This window comes from Polistes dominula, unplaced genomic scaffold, assembly GCF_049000335.1.
Source record: "Polistes dominula isolate Pdom_NZ unplaced genomic scaffold, Pdom_raw_medaka contig_21, whole genome shotgun sequence".
Lineage (NCBI taxonomy): Eukaryota > Metazoa > Arthropoda > Insecta > Hymenoptera > Vespidae > Polistes > Polistes dominula.
This window is the reverse complement of record NW_028301061.1, coordinates 749920-771318: the sequence shown is the minus strand read 5'-3', so window position 1 is coordinate 771318 and position 21399 is coordinate 749920. Positions and strand designations below refer to the sequence as shown.

The following is a 21399-nucleotide window of genomic DNA, read 5'->3' as shown; positions in this document are numbered from 1 at the left end:
AATACAATTGAACATACCAATGATTATGTAAAGAATTCAATCTAGTTCTGCTAAGAATTTATTGACAAGTTACTATACTTGATGATGATGATGATGATGATGATGATGATGATGATGATCATGATCAATGAAAAATAATAAAAATTAATGATATTATTTTTGTTTGAACAATTGTTTGACGATGGCACTTGCTTGTACTATCCGCTCCTGTTAGTTTTGCGCCTGCCTGAATGAATAAGCAACGAGTTATAATGTGTGTGTGTGTGTGAGTGCTATCAGAAGACCACCAGAAACGAGATATCGGTTAGTTTAGTTGTTTCATAGGTTGCTCATTCGTTGCTTCGTTCAGTGTCACAACACTTAACACAATATTATTTTATATTCTTCAAAAAAAAAAAAAAGAAAAAAAAAGAAATACAAAGTTCTACTCGGAATGTATCTATCTTCCATTTCACATTTTATTTGTAATATTATTAATTAATAAAACTTTGGGATTATATTTAATGGGATTATCCTTCGTTGAGACAGGTATTTCATATAAATGTGCATGTTACGTGTTAGCATTGTAGTTATATAGCTTCCATTTCAAGATTTCATCACATCTCGTCATGTTATTTTATTTTGTTTTTTTTGGGGGGGGGGGGAAACAATACGCTAATCATTAGGTATACGTAAGATTACGTAAAAGGTATGACAGTTTAGGTGACAATTAAGTGAAACGTCAATATGTCTGAGAAGACCACTTTCAATCAATTATATCCTCATACAATTAAAATTTCTAATTATGAGATAATGTAATCATACAAATTCAATTATTAGATTAGAACAATTTATCATTTGGGATCAATGGGGTATACTTTGTATCATCAAAGTTATCCTAGTTCGTAGTAAAACATTTGAAGGAACCCCTCGACCTATTTTTTTCTTTCTTTCTCAGTGGTGGTGGAAATGTTGCAAGTGGTAGAGGAGTAGGAAAAAAAGAGGTGGTGGTGGTGGTGGTGGTGGTGGTGGTGGTGATGCTTAGAAAAACGCGAACATTGCGAGAACTAGGGAAAGACGGTAGAACGTGCGGATGCGCCACACGGTGTTCGTTTGCCCTTGCTGCGTCCACAGAAATCAATAACTTTAATAGGAAAGTGCTGGGATGACGAATAGTGTCACGGTCAATTAACAACGTTGTTCACCGATCGTTATTTGATTAGAAAATGTGATGATAGAGTTGAGGATTCCTGACTAATTTTCTCGTTGTTGTTGTTGTTTCTTTTTTTCTTTTTCTCACGTGAGATATTATCATAAACAAGAATACACTAAAACTAATCAATTTGATCAAATTAATCGATTGACTCTTTCTAATTGACATAATTGCATTGTTTAATATCACGGGTCATAGATTGAAAGATTGATATTTCGTTTTATAGGCTGACAAAGACCAGCAAGGTAGTAAATCGAAGAATGAAATAGCCATGATTGGATTAGGAAACGAGTTGGAAGATAAGCCATTGGCAGAATACTTTTCCATATATTCTATAAAACGGTGACAGATCATTCAATGGCAACCATGGATATACAAAAGAAACAACTTTGTCCACGTTTGGTGGACTATCTTGCAATCGTTGGAGCACGATCAGCTCCGATTTCTCGTCAACCTGTTCAGGTATGCAATATGTTTGATGATTAATGTTGTCTCATGAAAATCTAAATGGGCTCATTTATTTGTCTTAGGTTCCAGAATTATTACGCAGATATCCAGTGGAGGATCACAAAGATTTTCCTTTACCTCTGGATATGGTGTATTTTTGTCAACCAGAAGGTTGCAGCAGTGTGGGACCTAAACGCACAGCTTTGAGGGAGGCCACATCTTTCACTTTCACCCTTACTGACAAGGATTCTGGTAAAATATTCGAAACAAACTCTTCATAAAATATTGTACAATCTAATTTGTTTGTTTGTTTTTTTTTTTTTTTTTGAAATAGGAAAAACAAGATATGGCATTTGCGTGAATTTCTATCGACCAATAGAAAGGGCTGGAACAAATGCACGGGGTGGAATTTCAATGAGACGAGACAAATACAATACAACGTTTAGAAGAGAAAGTTGGAGGAAGAGTATGGAAAAGAGTACGGATTCAGCATTTTCTAGGTGAAACGTCACATCCCTTATACTTTCCTAATTATCTTAACAATAATATCATCTTCTTTACTAATCTAATGTTAGATCAATAACAATTATGTGATTGTATCTCGAGCTGTTATTTATAGCGACTATAGAAGCAGCGCAGTTGGTCCAAGTGATTCGGAAAAAGATTGTTCAAGTAGTAGAAGAGATTCTGATACCTCTCATGCACCTTATGCACCTAGATTAGGTGTTACAGCACCTAGTGGTGACAGTGAAAGTGGTGGCAGTCATTCACCCTCTCCACGAGCTTCACGAAGACGACAGGTAAGTTTTCATTATTACTTTGATCATAATTCAATTTGAAATAATATATATATACCCAGTGTGTTTTTTTTCAGAGGATTCGAAATCATTCTTTGACATCACTTTGTATTATTTCTCATCATCCATTTTTTTCAATGTTCCGTGAATGTTTGTTCGTTTTGAAGAAAATCATTGACGCTTGCAACGATAATTCGACTCCTCAAAAAGTAGGAGCTTCCAGACAAACTAACAGGTATTGTTTTCATTTCTTCTTTTTCTTTTTTTAAATTACAACCGTCACAATACATGTCATTTATTTGTCTATTATGTTTTATTATTTTCAGAGATTCAGTTTGGAGTGTTCTTAGTGGTCAAGTCTTGGAAGGTACACCGTCCATCGTGTTACACGATATTCGGGAAATAGAAACGTGGATTTTGAGATTGCTGAGCAGTCCAGTACCCGTACCAACGAAAACCCGTGTAGAAATAGAAGTAGTCTCGCCACAAATACAACCACCACTTTGTTTTGCATTACCTGATCATACAAGATTTTCTTTGATTGATTTCCCACTACATTTGCCACTCGAATTACTTGGCGTTGAAATATGTTTAAAAGTTCTTACATTAATATTATTAGAAAATAAGGTAAATTCATTTAGTTTGAACAATTGTTGATCAATTTCGATCAATGATTAATATGATTAATAACATTCAATTGTTTGCTTCATTTCAGATCGTATTACAATCCCGTGATTACAATGCTTTGTCAATGTCGGTAATGGCATTCGTCACGATGATCTATCCCTTAGAATACATGTTCCCTGCAATACCATTATTACCAACCTGCATGAGTTGTGCGGAACAATTATTACTAGCCCCGACCCCATACATCATCGGAATACCTGCATCTTTTTTAATGTATAAGAAAAATTTCAAAATGCCCGACGATGTTTGGCTCGTCGATCTTGATAGCAATAAAATAACTGCACCTCCTGGTTTGGTGGATCAATTACCGTCCTTACCTGAACCGGAAGGTACCATACTAAAGAACCATTTGAAACAAGTAAGTAAAATAATAATATTTCATATAATATAATCTTTTCTTCAATTTCTATTACTTTAAAATCATATCCACCGATTTTTCTGTTAACCCTTTAAAAAAAAACAAATGGGTTAATGTATCATAATTGCACAATTAATCCCATCCATCATCTAATAATTGTAAATCCATTCGTTTCCGCAGGCAATGCAACTGATGGATCAAGTTGGCTCTGGTGTAAATATTCTATTGGTTTATTTAGTTTTATATTATTTATTTATTTCAATATAATATTTATTATTTTACAGTAGTTAAAAACAGTCTAAGCGGAATCTGTTGCAGTGTCGTAGTCAATCCTAGTTTTTTTTTTTTTTTAATTTAATTTGATACCTGCATAGCTCAAAAGTTGCACTACTTCCTTGCCGGACAAAATCGATTCTAGCGACGCATCGATTATCTATCTATTTTTTTTTTTGCAATTATCCTACTAGTGCCATATACCTATAGCTAACTAAATTTTTTTTTTTTAAAAAGTAGACCTCATTCGGTACATTGTTTAAATCTTATCAAGATACGCTTGCAGTCATAGATTTTGTAGACAAGCCAATCCTGCTTCTATTTTCCTTATTAATCATTACACATACGTATGTATATATTTTCATATTGACAAATATTTTCAGACAATGGGTAGTATGTCAGCTTCACAAGCCATACCCCAAGATACTTGGCCCTCATCACGCTTGTCTTCGCAATCACCAAGCAGAAGAGAAAGCACAGCTTCTCAACATTATCAAAATTTAAGGTAAACTTTCAAAAGTTAAACAATTCTATTGCATCCAATAAACATCATATTTTTTTTTAGCGTCTCGACAACGAGACACAGGCCAAGTGTTGATTATCAACATGGTCACGTTCAACAAAGCCCATTGGGTGGAAATATATCACAGTTACGTCGTCCATCATTGTCAGCAGCACTGACATCAGTTTCAACATCTGGAGGAAGTGGTACACCTTCTCCTTCATCATCATCATCACCAGTAATTATACCTGGGACCATGACAGGTGGTGGAACGTCAACATCAACAACAACAACAACAACATCGACTATGGCACCACCCTTTAATCCTTTTATCTATGGAAATGACGTTGATTCGGTTGATGTAGCAACAAGAGTTGCTATGGTTCGATTCTTCAATTCGCAAAATCTTTTAGCCAACTTTACCGAACATACACGAACCTTGAGACTTTATCCTCGACCCGTGGTTGCATTTCAAATCAATTCGTTTCTTCGTTCACGACCAAGGGCTAGTCAATTTTTAAACAAATTTGCTCGCACGCAAGCAGTCGAGTTTCTTGCTGAGTGGTCATTAACACCAAGTAACGTTGCTTTTTTGAGAGTACAAACTGGTGTCTTTGATCCTACCCAAATCGGTGATAAACCTAAATGGTACGCTGCTGGTCTTGAACCGATACATTTCAAAGTTTGGGATAATTCTAGTTCATTGGCAAATGCAATGAATGCATTGAAAGAATTGGAAAGTCAACCGACAGATGAAAGTGGCTCGGATTCGGAAGGTGCTGAAAGTACCAGTTCATCTTATTCATCTTTAAGTGATTTTGTTTCGGAAATGGCATCATCTGATTTATCACCAAGTTAGTATACACACAATGTAATTTGTTCTAACATCATTATGAATATTTTCTAATATATTACAGGTTACAATTGTCCTCAAGTAAGTCAACCACAACAAATGGCACTTTCGATAGAACTAAAGAACATTTACAATCCACCAAGTTCATTGCAATATCCTGGAGTAGAAGAGGAATCACCAGCACGACCAGAAAGCCCACCAAGTACATCATCCAGTCACAGTGATCTCAGCAGTCCAAGTTTCAACAGAGATTCCGAATTAGAATTAAATCCAAAAGCTATGGAAACATCTCAATCGGCCAATGTAAGTGAACGAATAATTGTGGAATGGTTTTTTTTCTACAAATGTCAAATGTTTTTTATATTATCAATATGATATTAAATTAGAAATACCTAGAAACAATTACGTTTAAAGAGAGAACGATGATGGGCTTTTTATATCACAATGTTCTTTGTCGTTTCACATATCACATTATTTATTATCTTCTTTTTTCAAGCAAGCTTTATTTTGTTATCCTTCAAAAAAATACAACAACAACAATCTTTTCATTCTTCTGCTATTCTCTATCGCTTAAAATGTGAATCGAGTGTCCCATTGAAAAATGTCTGATCGTTAATCTATCAATAAACAAACATAATTCGGCTAGTATCATTATTAACATATCAATCAATCAATCAATCAATCAATCAATCATGCATAATTAAACGTTATCATCATAATTTTGGTTTCTATGTTACATGCTTTTTGTGCTAATGAATTACTTGGTCATAGGATAAAGAGGAAGGTGGTAGTTTTGAGTCAGACTCTGCATCGACAATAACTCCACGCACAATCCTGAGCGCACAAAGTTCAGTAGGCCAATTTGGAGTGGGCATGGGGTCATTAGGTAACTCCTTGCTCAACGACACTGAACGCACTACCACCCCTCACAGGACATCGCGCGTCACTAGATATATGGTTCCTGTGAGTCATTCTATATGCGTGCATCGGATTTCTCTGTCCTGCATTTATCTATTCAAAAGATTCCAGCCTTGTCTCTCTCTCTCTCTCTCTCTCTCTCTTTCTATCTCTCTATCTATCTCTATCTCTTTCTGTGTCAACTATAACAAAGTGCATGCACATCTGGTATCATTGTCAATTTCACTGGGCTTGCGCTAATGTCACCGTGTTCGTAACCAACAAAATAATACATCACTTGGCATGTAAAACTGAATTTTTATTATCTTACAGTTTATGTATTGGAGCTATTCTCACCTGGGTCCTCTACTATTCGTTTAAACTTATATATATATAAATATTTTGTCCTATAACGTAGCTAAGTATAAGATTAATTTTGTTCAAGTTATTACAATAATCAACCTAATAAATTCTTGATTAAACAGAGTATGTAGTATCTAACTTCTTTTAACAGAGTTCAGTAAGAATAAAATGATTTGTTTGATACTGTAACTTGGTAGTAGTGAACACACTGTCCACTGAGTATTATCAAACTAACTTGTTTTTTTAGAATTAATTTGGTGTTTTTGCACAATATTGCGTAAGATATTTTGAATGAATGCTTATTGCAAAGATGAAACGAATTGAAACAAACAATAAGATACATTGCAATAAGAAATCTTGTCTACGTGATGTTAAAGGTTATGCCCAGTGGAACGAGTCTTCAAAGACAGCCAAGTGTTGGCAATGTTTTGGCAAGAACGTCAAGTTTTGGATCTAGTACGAGCCCACTTTTAACTCGACAATTAAGTGGTAGTATGGATAGTGAAACACTTGTTGCATCTCGTCAACAAGTGGCATCTGGTTCACCTAATGGACACAAGAACAACAATGCTGGATTGCCTGGGAATGGTGTCATGAGACAAGGATCTCAGGGCTCGTTGTTTGAACAAATTGCAACTCAAGCTAAAGATCTCGTACGAGAAACAACCAGACAAAGTAGTCAAGATGGACTTCTTGCTCATATGGACAAAGTACTTAACTTTTATATTATTTTTATTTGAATTATTACAAAAAAAAAAAAAGAAAAAAAAAATGTAAAAATAAATTTCTGTTTTTAGCTAAAGCATCAAGCAAAGGAAAAGATCACCGAAGCAGGTGAAGATAGTTTGTTTGCACCACTGGAACAGGTATATTATTTCATTATTGAAGATAATAATACAATTTGATATATGAATACCATTTTTGTTCACAGTTGACACAACAAACGAAGAAGGCTGTTGGTGAAGCTACAAAATCTGTTCAAGAGGCATCCAAAACTGCAATAGAAGCAAGCAAGACAGCTGCAGGTGTCAGCAAAAATACTTTTGACGATTTAACATACATGGGTAAAAGTACGTTCGGTGATTTAACCAAGAGTGCTAAAGAGGTTGCAACGAAAAAGGGTCTGCTTAAGGTATCCAAGTACAAATTGTACTGTTAGATTAATTAAATAATTCTTACTGTAATTTGTAATTGATATTGTTACTTCAGGGTCTCGGAGAATCACAACAATTTTCACCACCACATACACCACCATCACCAGGTGTAACGCAAAGAAGAGAATCATCAAGTACACAATTGGTTGCTTCGGATAATCGTTCAGCACGTAGAGAAATTGGTCAAAATTTTTTCAGCACCTTCAGCAGCGATTTGAATGGCATTGCTGCTCAAACAAGCAGCATGTTCAGCGATTTATTTGGTAATTTTTATGATCATTAAAATTTCGAAAAATGTTCTCATTAACGTTTATCTTTTCATTTATTTTCACAGGTAGTAGAAACAATTCTAATCGAAATATTGCACAGTCACAAAAATCCAAGGACAAATCTGGACACTTTCCTAAAGGTTGGTTGTATTAAATTAAAATTATGAAAAGAAACAAAAAAGTATAATCATCATGATTACACAGGTTCAGGTAAAACAGGTCTCGTTGAGAATTCGTCATTGATAAAACATTCCTCGATGAAAGCTAATCAAGAAGAAATGCAAAGGATGCAAAATGCAGAACGGTCTAGTACAAACAGTGACAATCAAACCTTCTTGAAAGACGTAAATAATACTTTTCAATACAATCATTTCATTTATAAATCTTTTTGACTATTAATGAATGATATTTTTTAGGTGGTAACACAAGTTTTAGCTGGTGAAGGTGTTGGATGGCTTAAATTGAATAGATTGAAGAAACTCATGGAAGATGAAAGCTATCGAGATCTGGTAGTAACGAAACTAAATAAAGGACTTAACAGAAAAATAAGTCCAGATGATCATATCGACGATGTGGTAAATTTTATTCTTACACGTTTGACCTTAATTTTGATGTTACTTGTTTGATTATATTCTACAATATGATAAATTTCATTTTAGTGTATCTCCAAACCAGTTTATAAGGGAATGCTAAAGTGCCTTCAAGCAGTGGTTCATGGTCTTGGTCATACTTATCATAATTTTGGATTAGGTGGAATGGCTTCTGTATTTCAATTGATGGAAATTGCTCATACGCATTATTGGAGCAAGGATTTATCCGAGGGTGGTTTTGATGGGTCACTCTTATCACAGGTTTGTCAAATAAACAAACAAATAAGCGTACAATACGAGAAATCATTTTTCATTTAATTTATTTATTGTTCCAGGCATCGAGCCCATTTGGTAGCAAAGAAAATTTGAAGTCACCACAATCTCCAAATCAAGGTGAACTTCTAGATATATCTCAAAGATTACGAAGCCCACAAACACAAGGTACACATATAAGAATGAAATGATTTAAACAAATCATAGGATAGATAAATAATAATTTCTCTATTTTAATTTTCAGAAACAACATCTCAAGTACAACTTGAGTTACCCCATGGACAGCATGGGAGTGACAGTGGCCAATCAACAACTGATATGTTTTTGGATATGTTTAGTAAAAAGAAAAAGTTTTTGTGCAAGCTAACGTCATTCGATTCCGAGGTACGAGAAAGATATTTCAAGATAACTGTTTATCTTTCTATCTGAGAGTTATTTGATTGTAACGCGTTTTTAGATACCGTAAGATTCGTATTATTAATTCGAATTATAAGAAGAAGATATTTGAGAGGGGGGGGGCGGGGAGGCGGGGTTTCCTTTTTTGATTTAGTGCTCATTTATAATTGCACATTTGCGTCAGCTGATAATCTCCCAGTTGTTCAATTAATGAACTTAGGCAAAATAATGAGATTAATATGAATAATTTCTATTATGAACATGATATGTTTTTTTAGAGTGGGCGGGGAGGTGGAACAGGAAGCAGCGAAGCTTTGTCCACTGACGGAGGTAGCATTATCACTAATCCTGCTTTTCGTCAATCACATCAAGCTTCTTTCCGAAGCACCGTGTCTGATAGCGAGGTCGAACAAGGCAATGTAAATTTATTATTGAATAATTTCATTCAAATTATTCACATTCAAGTAGATGATATTAATATTATTATGATTATCATTATTATTATTATTATTATTATTATTAAATTATAAAGAACATTTATGTAAAGGATTATCACAATTTTTCTTCATCATTGAAAATTCATGAAAAATTAGAGGCCTTGAGATTAGAGTAGTAGAAATTAGAATTAGTCAATGAAAATGACGTAGTTGATGATAGTTGTTTAGTTTTATTAATCTTTAGCTGCTTCATGCCATTTATTTCCTAACACTTGTGTTTTTTTTTTTTTTTTTTTAATTAATATTAATTATTCCCTATTTTTTTTCTTTCTATTTTTTAAACAAACAACACGAAAACTTAGAAGAGTTCAAGGCGAACTTACGGATCTAATTATGCTAATTAATTTACTACAGCTGCTTATCTATTTATTATCCCATTCACGTTACTAACACTTAGATACAATTCTTTCAATCTATATATTGTAAATATAATTAAATATATATTTAAAAAAAAAAAATATATATATATATAGATGAAAATGATTAGTAATATTTGATCGGTAACGTGTAAGGTGAACGAGTAATTTCATATTTGTATTATCCGTGTTATTCGATCCTCTGTTTCCAGTTTCCACGTCAAGGAAAACAACGTACAGGTAGCGTCTGGTCCAGTAAATCATCGTTGAGTACAGGCTTCAGGTACCATGGTGGAAATTTAATCTCTACCACACCAATGTCTAGTCCTGAAACGGCACGAACTTATCTTTTCGAAGGTAATTATATTTACACACACACACACACACAAAATATCAAATTATCTCATCATGCACAAATTTTGTGCTGTGGGTTCAGGTCTTTTGGGTAAAGAAAGATCAAATCTTTGGGACCAAATGCAATTTTGGGAGGATGCATTTTTAGACGCAGTATCTCAAGAACGAGATATGTTGGGTATGGATCAGGGTGCAGGTGAAATGATGGAAAGGTGATGATCGAATTTTATTTTTGTTTTTTAAATTCAACGACCATAACAAACAAAATGAATGAATGAATGAATGAAAGAATATTCTTTCGTTTAGGTACAAGAGTTTGAGCGATAGCGAAAGACGTCGATTGGAACACGACGAGGATAGATTGTTGTGTTCATTGTTGCACAATTTAACTGCAATTTTGGTAATGTTGAATGTTGAGAAAAACGAGGTTAAACGTAAAGTACGTAGATTGTTGGGAAAGAGTCACATCGGTTTGATTTACAGTCAAGAACTCAATCAACTTCTTGATCAGATAAACAATCTCGTACGTTTCTTTTTTTTTTGTGTGAAAAACCAAAAAAAAAGAATTGTTTAAAATTAAATTTCCAACTACATATATTTATTTTAAACAAATAAATCATTTCAGTATGGTAACGATATCGATTTAAAACCATTGACATCGCGACAAATGCATCGTCAATCGTTCACCGTTCACGCAGGGGTTGATGCAGAGGGTGATTTAAGATTTCTCGAAGTACGTCACGATGGTCTTGTTTTAAGATCGGTTAATGGTGTTATCGTAGAACGTTGGTGGTACGAACGTTTGGTCAACATGACATACAGTCCGAAAAACAAAGTTTTATGTTTGTGGAGACGAAACGGTGGTCAAACACAATTTCATAAATATTATACGAAGAAAGTGAGTAACAACAATTTTGATAATACTTTGATATGATCATTCATTTGAATAAAAAAAAAAAGAAAAAAAAAAGAAGAAACTCAAATCGAATGAAAATGATTTTGATGATTCTAATATTAATTTACAGTGCAAAGATCTTTATTATTGTATAAAAGATGCAATGGAAAAAGCCGCTGCACGTGGAAGAGGAGGAAACATTGGGATCGAATTGGGAGGTGAATTTCCAGTTCAAGATATGCGAACGGGAGAGGGTGGTCTTCTTCAGGTTTGCATGGAAGGTGTTGGTCTTCTCTTCGCAAACAGCAAGGTACGACCAGTCCACCATCCCTTGCCCGTTATACGTTCGCATTTACACATTTTACGTATTAATCGAGGGTGCAAGAAGAATGAAAACTTCAACTTTACTACTACCACAGTTGTACTAATATTTCCATTATCTAAATTACTTAGTTTTTTTTTTGTTTTTGTTTTTGTTTTACATTCATTAATTAATTTCTATACAATGATTACATTTTTCTATTTCTTCTGTTCTTCATATATATATATATACATATATATAGGTACTACTATTTCTATCTCTATCTATCTATCTATCTATCTAAATTATTCTACTATCTTTATTTTTTCATCTTTTGCAATGTTACTGTTTACTCTAATGTTAATATTTATAAACAAAGGTATAATTGTTCGACGATTGTACATAAGTTGAGTAATACTTTTTTTACAAACAAACAAAAATATACATTTTCTAGCTTCGATTCAACGATCCTACAAAGTTACAAGAACCAAACGTGTTCAATGCAAGCAGATGATGATATTGGGATCTCTGGCAGGAGCGTGGCATAGCAATTTGATCTATCTATTTTAATTTTGAATTTAGTCACCAGATAGCGTATTCAAGTGCTACAGATCCCAATATCATCTTTTTTCTTATGAATTTCTATTATAATTATCATTTCTATGAATAAGAAAACACAAAGATTTGGCAATAAGTTTGAATAAAAAAAAAAAAAAAAATGAATCGTTGAATTGAAGTGTTTAAATGTAAAATCAAAGAGCATAGCCGTCGCTCAGCCACTATTTGACCTATTTTTTTTGTCTACTTCTTCTTTGTATTGTCTCGATTATTGAATACTCTCTCTCTCTCTCTCTTTCTCTGTGTTTTATTTTTTTTTATCGTTACTGCATTGATGCAAGGACCACTCAATATTATCTCCCATCGCTACCTAGCCCACTACGATCTGCTTAAATTTGTAATCTGTACGTATTTTATTATCAGTCTTATTTGTATGATCAGAGTTTTTGTTTCTTATCGCGACATGGGGGTGGTGGTCTGTCTCATCTAAGAAACACGAATTGGGTTGGAGGGTAGGAGGGATAACCAAGGGGTAGGAAAGAATGAATACGATAGAGGAAATTACTTGAAAAAAAAAAAAATAATCTTTAATATATATAAATTACGTGTCACGTTTGTTTGTCCGCAATGGACTCCTAAACTATTGAACCGATTTTAATCAAATTTTGCACAATGCGTGCAGTTTCATTCAAATTGAAAGATAGGATAGTTTATATCATACTAACAGATGGCGGTCTAAGGTAATTCGTTCACTTAAATACGTGTGTATCGGACTGATTGTGAGCCACAGCAACGCGTGGTGAGACACCCCTATAATAAATATAAATGTGAGAATGTTTAAAACGTGTGCAAGAGTAAGAGCGAGAGGTTTTACTGCGAATGACGCGAATGAGATTTGAATTATTGTCAGTCAGAATAACAAAAGTCAGGGGAGACCGGGGGAAAAATATTGCTATTAAAAAAACAAAAAAAAAAAAAATAATAATAATAATAATTTGACAAAGTACTCGTGTGGCAGGGCATTTAATGACATTGCTCTGATTTTTTTCGAACGGTCATTTTGTTGAGCAAATATTTTGTTGAAGCGTACATCAATGTTTTTCTTGCATGGAGCTCGATGTGCAGCTGCAGACTCTTTTTTATATATATATCTGTATTATAATAATTATATATTCTATATATATATATATAGATATATATACACACTTATTTATATATTTATATATATATATACATATATTTACGTTACGTTTATAGGAATTATTTAAGGGATATTACTAGGATATACGGATCGTTTAAAAGTATTATCTTTACATATTATATATATATATATATATATATATATATATATATATATATATATATATATATATATATATGTAATATGTATATTATACTATACATTATGACTTGTATATGAATGTTGGATGCTGCGTAAAGATTTTTCTACAGTCTTAAAGTATATATATATATTATTTTTTTTTCTCTGTCGTGGTCACACCGGAGAAAAGTCTATCAAAATGTAATAAACAAATTAATCAATAAAATTGCACACACACACAAAAAATCCAATCATTTTTAAAATAGATAGAAATATTTGCTATTTCTTTTTATTTTTTTTTTTATTAAAAAAAAAAAACAACAACAACAACAAAGAGATAGACTTTTCTCAGCTTGGGGAACTTTTGAGATGGTCCTTGAACAATGAAACCTTTTATTATCGTTAATTAAATATTTAATTGGCCACGTCGATAGGTAAATAGCTAATTATTATGTCACCGTGCAACCCTGTCTCTCTCTCTCTCTCTCTCTCTATCTATCTATCTCTCTCTTCTCTTTTTAACATAGTGAAATATTATTGTCTACGAAATATAATTTTTTATATTTCTGTTTTCTGTTTCGTGTCCTGTCCATCAACAATGCCCCGCGGCTGGGCAAACAGGATTTCGAGGTATTAATCAACAAATCACATTATTTGTTATAAATCCAATATTTAATTATATTCAGTGTTGGCCGTGTTCCGGAAATGCTTATTTCTTTTACCGTTACTTTATTATCGTTTTTTCTCACTATTACATACGTATATATATATATATATATATACATATATGTAAACATATTCTATATATATATATGTATATATTAACCACACATTCTTGAATTGCATTTGAAACGACTGATCTGCTCTGTCTATCTTACTGTTCTCTCACACCATCGATCGATGTCTTTTGGTACTGTCCGTTGTGATTGCGATACGTAGGTATATATGTGTGTAGTTTAACGAGCACACGCATACATACGTCTATCACAAATTTTAAATATCGTCCTAAATTTATTTATTTATTTATTATTTCTTTTCTTTTATTTTTTTCTTAATCTTTGTATACTCCACCCCTACCCTCCCCCCACCCTATACGCATTCACGATTATCAGTGTTGTTCTTTTATTTTATTTTTTATTAGAGATATGTATATATGTATGTATATAAATATACATGTATACATTAATTAAACAAATATATTATTAAAAATGAAAAGCACACGATATTATTCCAATGCTGTTTGATAAACGCAATTCTACTGGAAATGGCAGAAACTAAAGTTGTTTAGATTTTGATGATTGTAAAATAAAATAAAAAATGATTTTGAAAAAAAATCATCTGGCAACAGCAACAACAACAACAACAACAACAACACCGTAAGCATCGATAATACGATGTGTGCCCATAATTATGAAAATGGTCTAAGTCAAAATTAATAAAAAAAAAAAAAAAAGAGTTGTTTATCAGTTATTACGCACTACAACAACATTATTATAAACTAAATAAATTCAATGTAATTTATTACACGATATTATCAAAACATGAATTGTTAGATAATGTTTGTTATTTATATGATATATGACTTACAATTTGAACACTTTCATAATTATGGGCACACACAGGGTATTCGGATAATCGTAAGATAAACTTCAGCAGATCAATGTTCAAAATGAAAGAATAGAATGAATTCTAATTTTTTTAATTTAACATTATTATGATGCATATAAATATTTTTTTAATCGTGTTAAAAATAATAATAATAATAATAATAATAATAATAATATTCATTTCGGAGTACGGCCGTAGATAAAGTATGTGCCGAAATAGTAGCGAATCGTGTAGTAACACCTGTAGTGCCTAAACCAAATACTGTTCTCAATAAATTATAATTAAACGTACAAAATTGGAAGACATTTTATATAATAAATCAATGATACAAAAATGTTCAATATTGTTTCTCAAATAAAAGAAGAAAAAAATGTCAGCCAATTTTGATGAACGTCGAAAGGTTACCGTAAAACGGGATTATTCCATCCCGTTAGACGGTGACCTTTTTTTATTTTTTTTTTTATTTTTTTTTTTTAACCAGGCTATTTATGATGGCGCCGATCACGCAGTAGAGCAAATTGTGTCGTGCTATTCTATTATACATCGCCATATATTCCTAAACTAAATAGCAATTATTTAACAATAAGAAAATGTCATTTCAATCAACAACAAAAGTCTCTCATCGTTCTAATTCAATCAAATTGTTCTTTTTTTTTTTACCATTAAACTAATATTAATTCTAATTTAACAATTTCATTATAATTCCTAATAACGTCATAATCATCGCGTTATCATAAAAATACAACACACAATAACACGTACACGTTACACATATACAACGTATACACTTAATACATATATATATATATATATAGATATATTACACCATAAAATGATTTTTCTAGCATGGCACTGATTACGTGATGTTCCTCCCTATCTTCCATTTATCTTCTATCGAGCACACACGAATAATAATAATAATTATTATTATTATTATATTTCTAATATAATTATTACTATACCTTACTAAACACACTTTCAACTTAAAACTATCTTACATATAGCACTTCAATATATATATATGTGGGACGAGCGCTTCCATGCCAAACTTATTGGGCATTCGTGAGAAGGATTGGTCGGTGGGCCCCCTGGATAGCTCAATTGGTTAAAAGAGCAGTCGCGCCGGAAAGCGAGAAAAATCTGTGGTTCGTTGCCCGGTCCAGCGGTCCAATTTTTTTCACGAATCCCACATATATATATCTAATCATGATTGTGCATCATATTATCGAGGTACCCCGTCCATCGCTATAAATATTACATATATATATCTATATATATTTATATTTATATCTAGACGATGCGATTGCACATTTAGCAGACTATCCGACGCTAAGCGGTTGATAACATACAATAAGTTTAGGCCATCTCCAGAGTTGCCTGCTGCTGATTAAATGTTAACCCACTACCCACTGTCAACTGTTAATGCTAATGTCAATGCCAATGCCAATGCTATTTGCTAGTGCTGCTGCTATTGCTGCTGCTATTGCTGCTGCTGCTGCTGCTGCTTCTGATATTTAAAACATCAGAAAAATAATCCAAAAAAATATTAAAGCATGGGTGCGATGTGTGAGCGAGCTTTCGTAAGCTTTTGCCATTTCCATTTAAATCCTAATCTTTAAATCTTGTCTTTCCAATTTGTTTGATTTTGTTTTTCAAAAGAATCATTTTTTTTTACAGCTTTTATCATTCGAATAAAGGAGGATAATACTTTCTTGATTCATATCAAATATTTTTTTTTTTTACCGATAAGAATTGCACTGGTATTTTTATTATAAATCATGGATCACGAGAGTATACTTGTTTCTGAAAAAATGTTAATTTAAACGAATGATGTTTTTATTTACAAAAAAAAGAACAAAAAAAAAGGATTGCTTTGCTTAGCTGCCCTTTTTCGTGTTAATCAATTTTTTTCCACTAATACAATTATGAATATGAAATTTTGCACAATTAGCATGAATTTTCAAATTCTTATTCATACGATGCTAAAAAAAAATCATAACAAAAATGCACAACCAAAAGAAAAAGATCATCTTCAGACAAACATTCTAAAAAAAAGAAAAAAAAAAAAATACTAAATAAATTAGCAGCTTGATTTTGACCATGTGTATTGATCACAAACGATGATCTTTTTTTTCCCCTCTTTGTTTTTTTTTTTTTTGCAAAATGCAAATGCATATTAACCAAGAGACTCATGTTGAATTGGTTGTTGTTATACATTTGAACAAATAATTTTAATAAACGCGTATCACAAGTGTCTTCTTATAGAATGTTCCAACAAAAGAGCTGTGATCGGTCATCTTTTCTAATTAAAAGAAAGGTAGTAGTCACACACACACACAAACATACCTGTAGACGTAGTTTTAAATCGTACTTGCATGGAAACGTAGACAGTTTTTTTTTGTTCTATCATCAAGTTCATGCTCGTTAATACATAAATTGTTCCTATTATTTACAGTTTTTTGTAAGACTCGATCATATCCGCAAGTGCTTTACCCAGAAGGATGGAATCTTTGTTTTGGAAGAATTCAGTGAGTAATTTAAATCACACACAATTGACAAATGCATTACAAACTAACGTGTTCTACGACGTGTATCTTTGTTTCAGATCCTAAAACTAGACAAGTAATTCAACGTAAATATAAGTCGCAAATGGTAAGTTTAATAAATACTTAAATAAATAAAAAGGAATATTTTATGATGCTTATTTTGCACCCGATATTATTTTCAATATTATTCGTTAAGTTTTTCATGGATATTAAATATATTAATTTATATTATTTTTACAATTAAAATAGTTTGTTCTTTTTTTTTTTTCATTTATTTTTCTTTTATAATTCACGTTGAACCAAACACAACAGGCTAACGAGATGATACACTGTATACATCGGATATTTTCAATTGCGTTTGCCGTTGCCGAACTTTCGTCAGAGGTTCATCTTGAATCTTTGTCGGATAAAGATACTGCATGAAGCTTTATTTACGATGATTCATTTCGTTTTACAAATTTAAAGTAAGTCACCTAATCCTTATTATATTATTTTTATTTAATATATATATATATATTTAACTTTGTGTTGCATTATTGATCGCACAATTTTCTATTTACCTTCTTTTATGATTTATCTTCTATATTAATGAAAATTACAGTATGCATAATTGTACAAATTTTCATATTCACAGGCAGATCAAATCTGTTACGCGGTACTCTGTGTATTTTCTTATTTGGCTGCTGGTTTAGAGCAACGTAAACCACAACAGCCAAATCAAAAATTACTTCAGCAACAACAACAGCAACAGCAGCAACAACAACAGCAACAACAACAACAGCAACAACAACAGCAACAACAGCAACAGCAACAACAACAGCAACAACAACAGCAACAATATCAGCAACAATTGCGCCAACAGCATCACAAACAACGTCAGCAACTATTGCAGCACCAACAACACCACCAACAACAACAACAACATCAGCAACAACAATTACGTCAACAACAACAACAACAACAACAACAGAGACGTCAGTCGCAAGTGTCGCCAAGGGATGAAAATATTCCTCACCAAGTTACACAGGGAAATACGAACACGCAATTTGAACCCTTTCCACAACAACAACACTGACACAAAGGCAGACACTCTCTCCCATTCGTGCATGATTACAATAAATGCGCTCCTTACGCTTGCCTACCTTGGGTATGAATGAAATTCTAACGTAAGAAAAAAACAAAAACAAAAAAAAAGGCACGAATTGTACCCATTTCATTCTTCTTCAGCCTTGAAAAATAAATCTAATAAATGTTCGTCGGCGTGGTATTTTCCTAAATGATATGAAACAAAAATAATCTAAATGAACAGCAAGCAAGCTAAGAGAAGCTTCGAAATTCTTCATCATTTCTAAATACGCTTTAGCCTGCTTTGTTTTTCCACTTGTTCGATACTTCCATTGTAACATGTGATATATGTAATCGTACTATTAACAAAAACAAAATAAAAATAAAATAAAGTACACTGAAGAAAGAAATAGGAACACAGTGAGAGAGAGAGAGAGAGAGAGAGAGAGAAAAGGAAACAAAAAGAAGCATAAAACAATATATTATGAACAATTTGTATGTAAACAAACAAAGAGAATATTGGGATCTCTAGCACTTGAATACGCTATCTGATGGCTAAATTCCAAATTAGAGTAGATAGGTTGAATTGTTACGCCACGCCCCTGTCAGAGATCCCAATACACAGGAACAAATATGTACTTATATTATACATTACAGCAGTGTATAGAAAGTGTATATTTTTTTCAGTATATATATATATACATATATACATATATATATATATATATATATTATAACACGAGAATATAATTAAAGAAAGAGAGAGAGAACGAAAGAAAGAGAAAGACATTGTAAGAGATCACATAATTTTGAGAGAAAAACAAAAATACTAGAATCTGTACGTACTCATAGTTATTAAATATGCACTAATCCAAGTGGATTAAAAAATAAAAAAAAAAAATAAAATAAAAAAGAAAACTATAAAAACGACCGATCAAGAATAACCGTTCTATCCCGTAGTTCGTTCACAGATGTTGGTTGTACAACTCGCGACAATTTGATTAAAAAAAGTTAACTGCATTTCGTATTTTAGCGAACTCTCGTTAAATATTTCGAGGAAAAAATGATAATAATATAATAACAACAAACAAACAAACAAACAAAATATATATATATATATATAAATATATAAATAAAAAAGCAAAGAAAGACAAATCACCCAGTGACTATTTTAGAGGTTCCTATTTAACAAACAAACAAAAAAGAGAGAAAATAATAAAAATAAAAAAATAAATAAAAGATAAAAAAAAGAAACACAACAGCGCGATTATTAAAATTTAATTAGTTGAACGAGACGCTGAGCAAAAAAAAACTATCGTAATGCTAATGACAACAAAATAATAATCACATATAAAATAATAATAATAATAATAATAATAATAAAAAGAAAATATACAACATTAAAAAGCGTATGAGATACGCTACGAGAGAGAAAACGAATAAAATTATTTTTTGCCTTTCCTCAGGTCTCATGATCGATCGTCTCACTATCTTTTATCGTAAAAATACATTTTAAACGACATATCATACGAAAAAAAAATTAAAAAAAAAAACAGAAAAAATACTTCCTTCCTTGGTTCGTCTCTTTTTCTCTTTTTTTTTTTTTATATAAAAAACTACAAAAAAAATATAAAAAAATAAATACATACATACATACATACATGGTAGAGTTCCGTTGCAGCATAACACGCTTATTTGACAATAACTATTAAAACTCGACAGTTAAAAAAAAAAAAAAAAAAAAGTTAGTTGGCCTATGACAGGGGTCGGCAACCTTTTTAGTCGGAAGAAAAAATTACAAAAATTACAATTTACAAAATTTCAATGTTTTTAAAGAGCCACAAAATTTGTTCTTGCCAACAATAAATAGTATTCGCATATATAGTTAGTTTTTTGATAAAAAAAAACTAATCTATTTATTCATCGGTGCCTAATCCTCGTTAATCGATTCAGAACGATTTTTTAATGTTTTTTTTTTTTTACTAAACTCTTTTAACTAAAGAGCCGCAGATTGCCGACCCCTGGCCTATGAGAAACAACGTAGACTTTAAAAAAAAAAAAAAAAACAGCAATCTAAACGTCTACGTTTTATTTTTGGAAAATATTTCCAAAACTAATAATGGTCCCCATATTTTTCTTCAAAAATGTTTTAAATCATGTGCATTCGTACTACAATGCCAAAAATCTTCTACGATCAAAGTTACATTTTATTTTTTAATCATTCTAATAATCATAATAAACTCGCGATTCTCTACATTCTAATTCTCATTGAAAAATCTCACTGTTTATATTTTGAGAAAAAAAGAAAAATAAAAAAAAAACAAAAAAAAAACAAAAAAACAAACACAAAAATCATTAGAACGATTTAAAAGATGTAATGGGCCTGTTCTTGGCGAGTGTGAGGAGCATAATACACTATTTACCTGTTAATTAAGACAAAACCTTAAGCAATATACGAAAAAAAAAAGCTTCTGTTGTATTTTAGTTAAATGCACGTGTATTAAAAATTATATTTAAAAAAAAAATAAATAAAAAACATATGTATGAAAAATTGCAAGAAACAAATAAACAAAACAAAAAAATGCTAAAAAATAAAATGAAAAAAGACAAAAAAATAAAAAATATAACAAGCAAGCAAAATATAGAAAACAAAAAAAAACTCTTTGTAAATATGTATCTACGGACTACAAAAAAAAAAAAAAAAAAAAACTAAAAAAGCTCTGACACGAATATATTAATAAAATAGTATTGTGACTTGAACTGTGAACAAAAAAAGAAAAAAAATACAAAAATATAATTGGAAGTAGAAAAAATTGAGCAATGAGATAAATAATTGAATTTCCCTAT

At 31.7% G+C, this 21399-nt stretch overlaps 1 protein-coding gene across 11 annotated transcripts; it reads left to right on the top strand.

Moving 5' to 3' along the window:
• Positions 1-181: 181 nt before the first annotated feature.
• Rab3-GEF (Rab3 GDP-GTP exchange factor) lies at positions 182-21369 on the top strand. Of its 11 annotated transcripts, XM_089176012.1 has the most exons (34): positions 310-528; positions 1419-1654; positions 1723-1891; positions 1974-2139; positions 2259-2439; positions 2514-2671; positions 2763-3063; positions 3152-3481; positions 3662-3694; positions 4138-4259; positions 4320-5110; positions 5174-5412; positions 5881-6072; positions 6747-7079; positions 7167-7235; positions 7301-7501; positions 7579-7786; positions 7858-7932; positions 7997-8136; positions 8209-8367; positions 8452-8643; positions 8718-8823; positions 8900-9039; positions 9330-9470; positions 10117-10261; positions 10341-10470; positions 10565-10781; positions 10884-11156; positions 11284-11463; positions 13955-13963; positions 17397-17469; positions 17547-17593; positions 17800-17951; positions 18122-18279. In XM_089176012.1, the coding sequence occupies exons 2-33, from the start codon at positions 1550-1552 to the stop codon at positions 17908-17910; spliced, it is 5736 nt and encodes a 1911-aa protein (XP_089032138.1). In that variant the 5' UTR covers positions 310-528; positions 1419-1549; the 3' UTR covers positions 17911-17951; positions 18122-18279. The 11 variants fall into 11 exon arrangements, with proteins under 11 accessions (XP_089032133.1, XP_089032138.1, XP_089032139.1 ...); XM_089176007.1 differs by lacking the exons at positions 310-528; positions 17800-17951 and adding an exon at positions 182-303 and having other exon boundaries at positions 18122-21369; XM_089176013.1 differs by lacking the exon at positions 13955-13963.
• Positions 21370-21399: the final 30 nt, after the last annotated feature.

Bases quoted from the DNA above. Each gene is read 5' to 3' on its own strand.
- Rab3-GEF (XM_089176007.1), top strand. From the start codon at position 1,550: ATGGCAACCATGGATATACAAAAGAAACAACTTTGTCCACGTTTGGTG. The intron at 7,502-7,578 runs GTATCCAAGTAC...TTGTTACTTCAG, and splicing joins CGAAAAAGGGTCTGCTTAAG to GGTCTCGGAGAATCACAACA. The intron at 7,787-7,857 runs GTAATTTTTATG...TTATTTTCACAG, and splicing joins CATGTTCAGCGATTTATTTG to GTAGTAGAAACAATTCTAAT.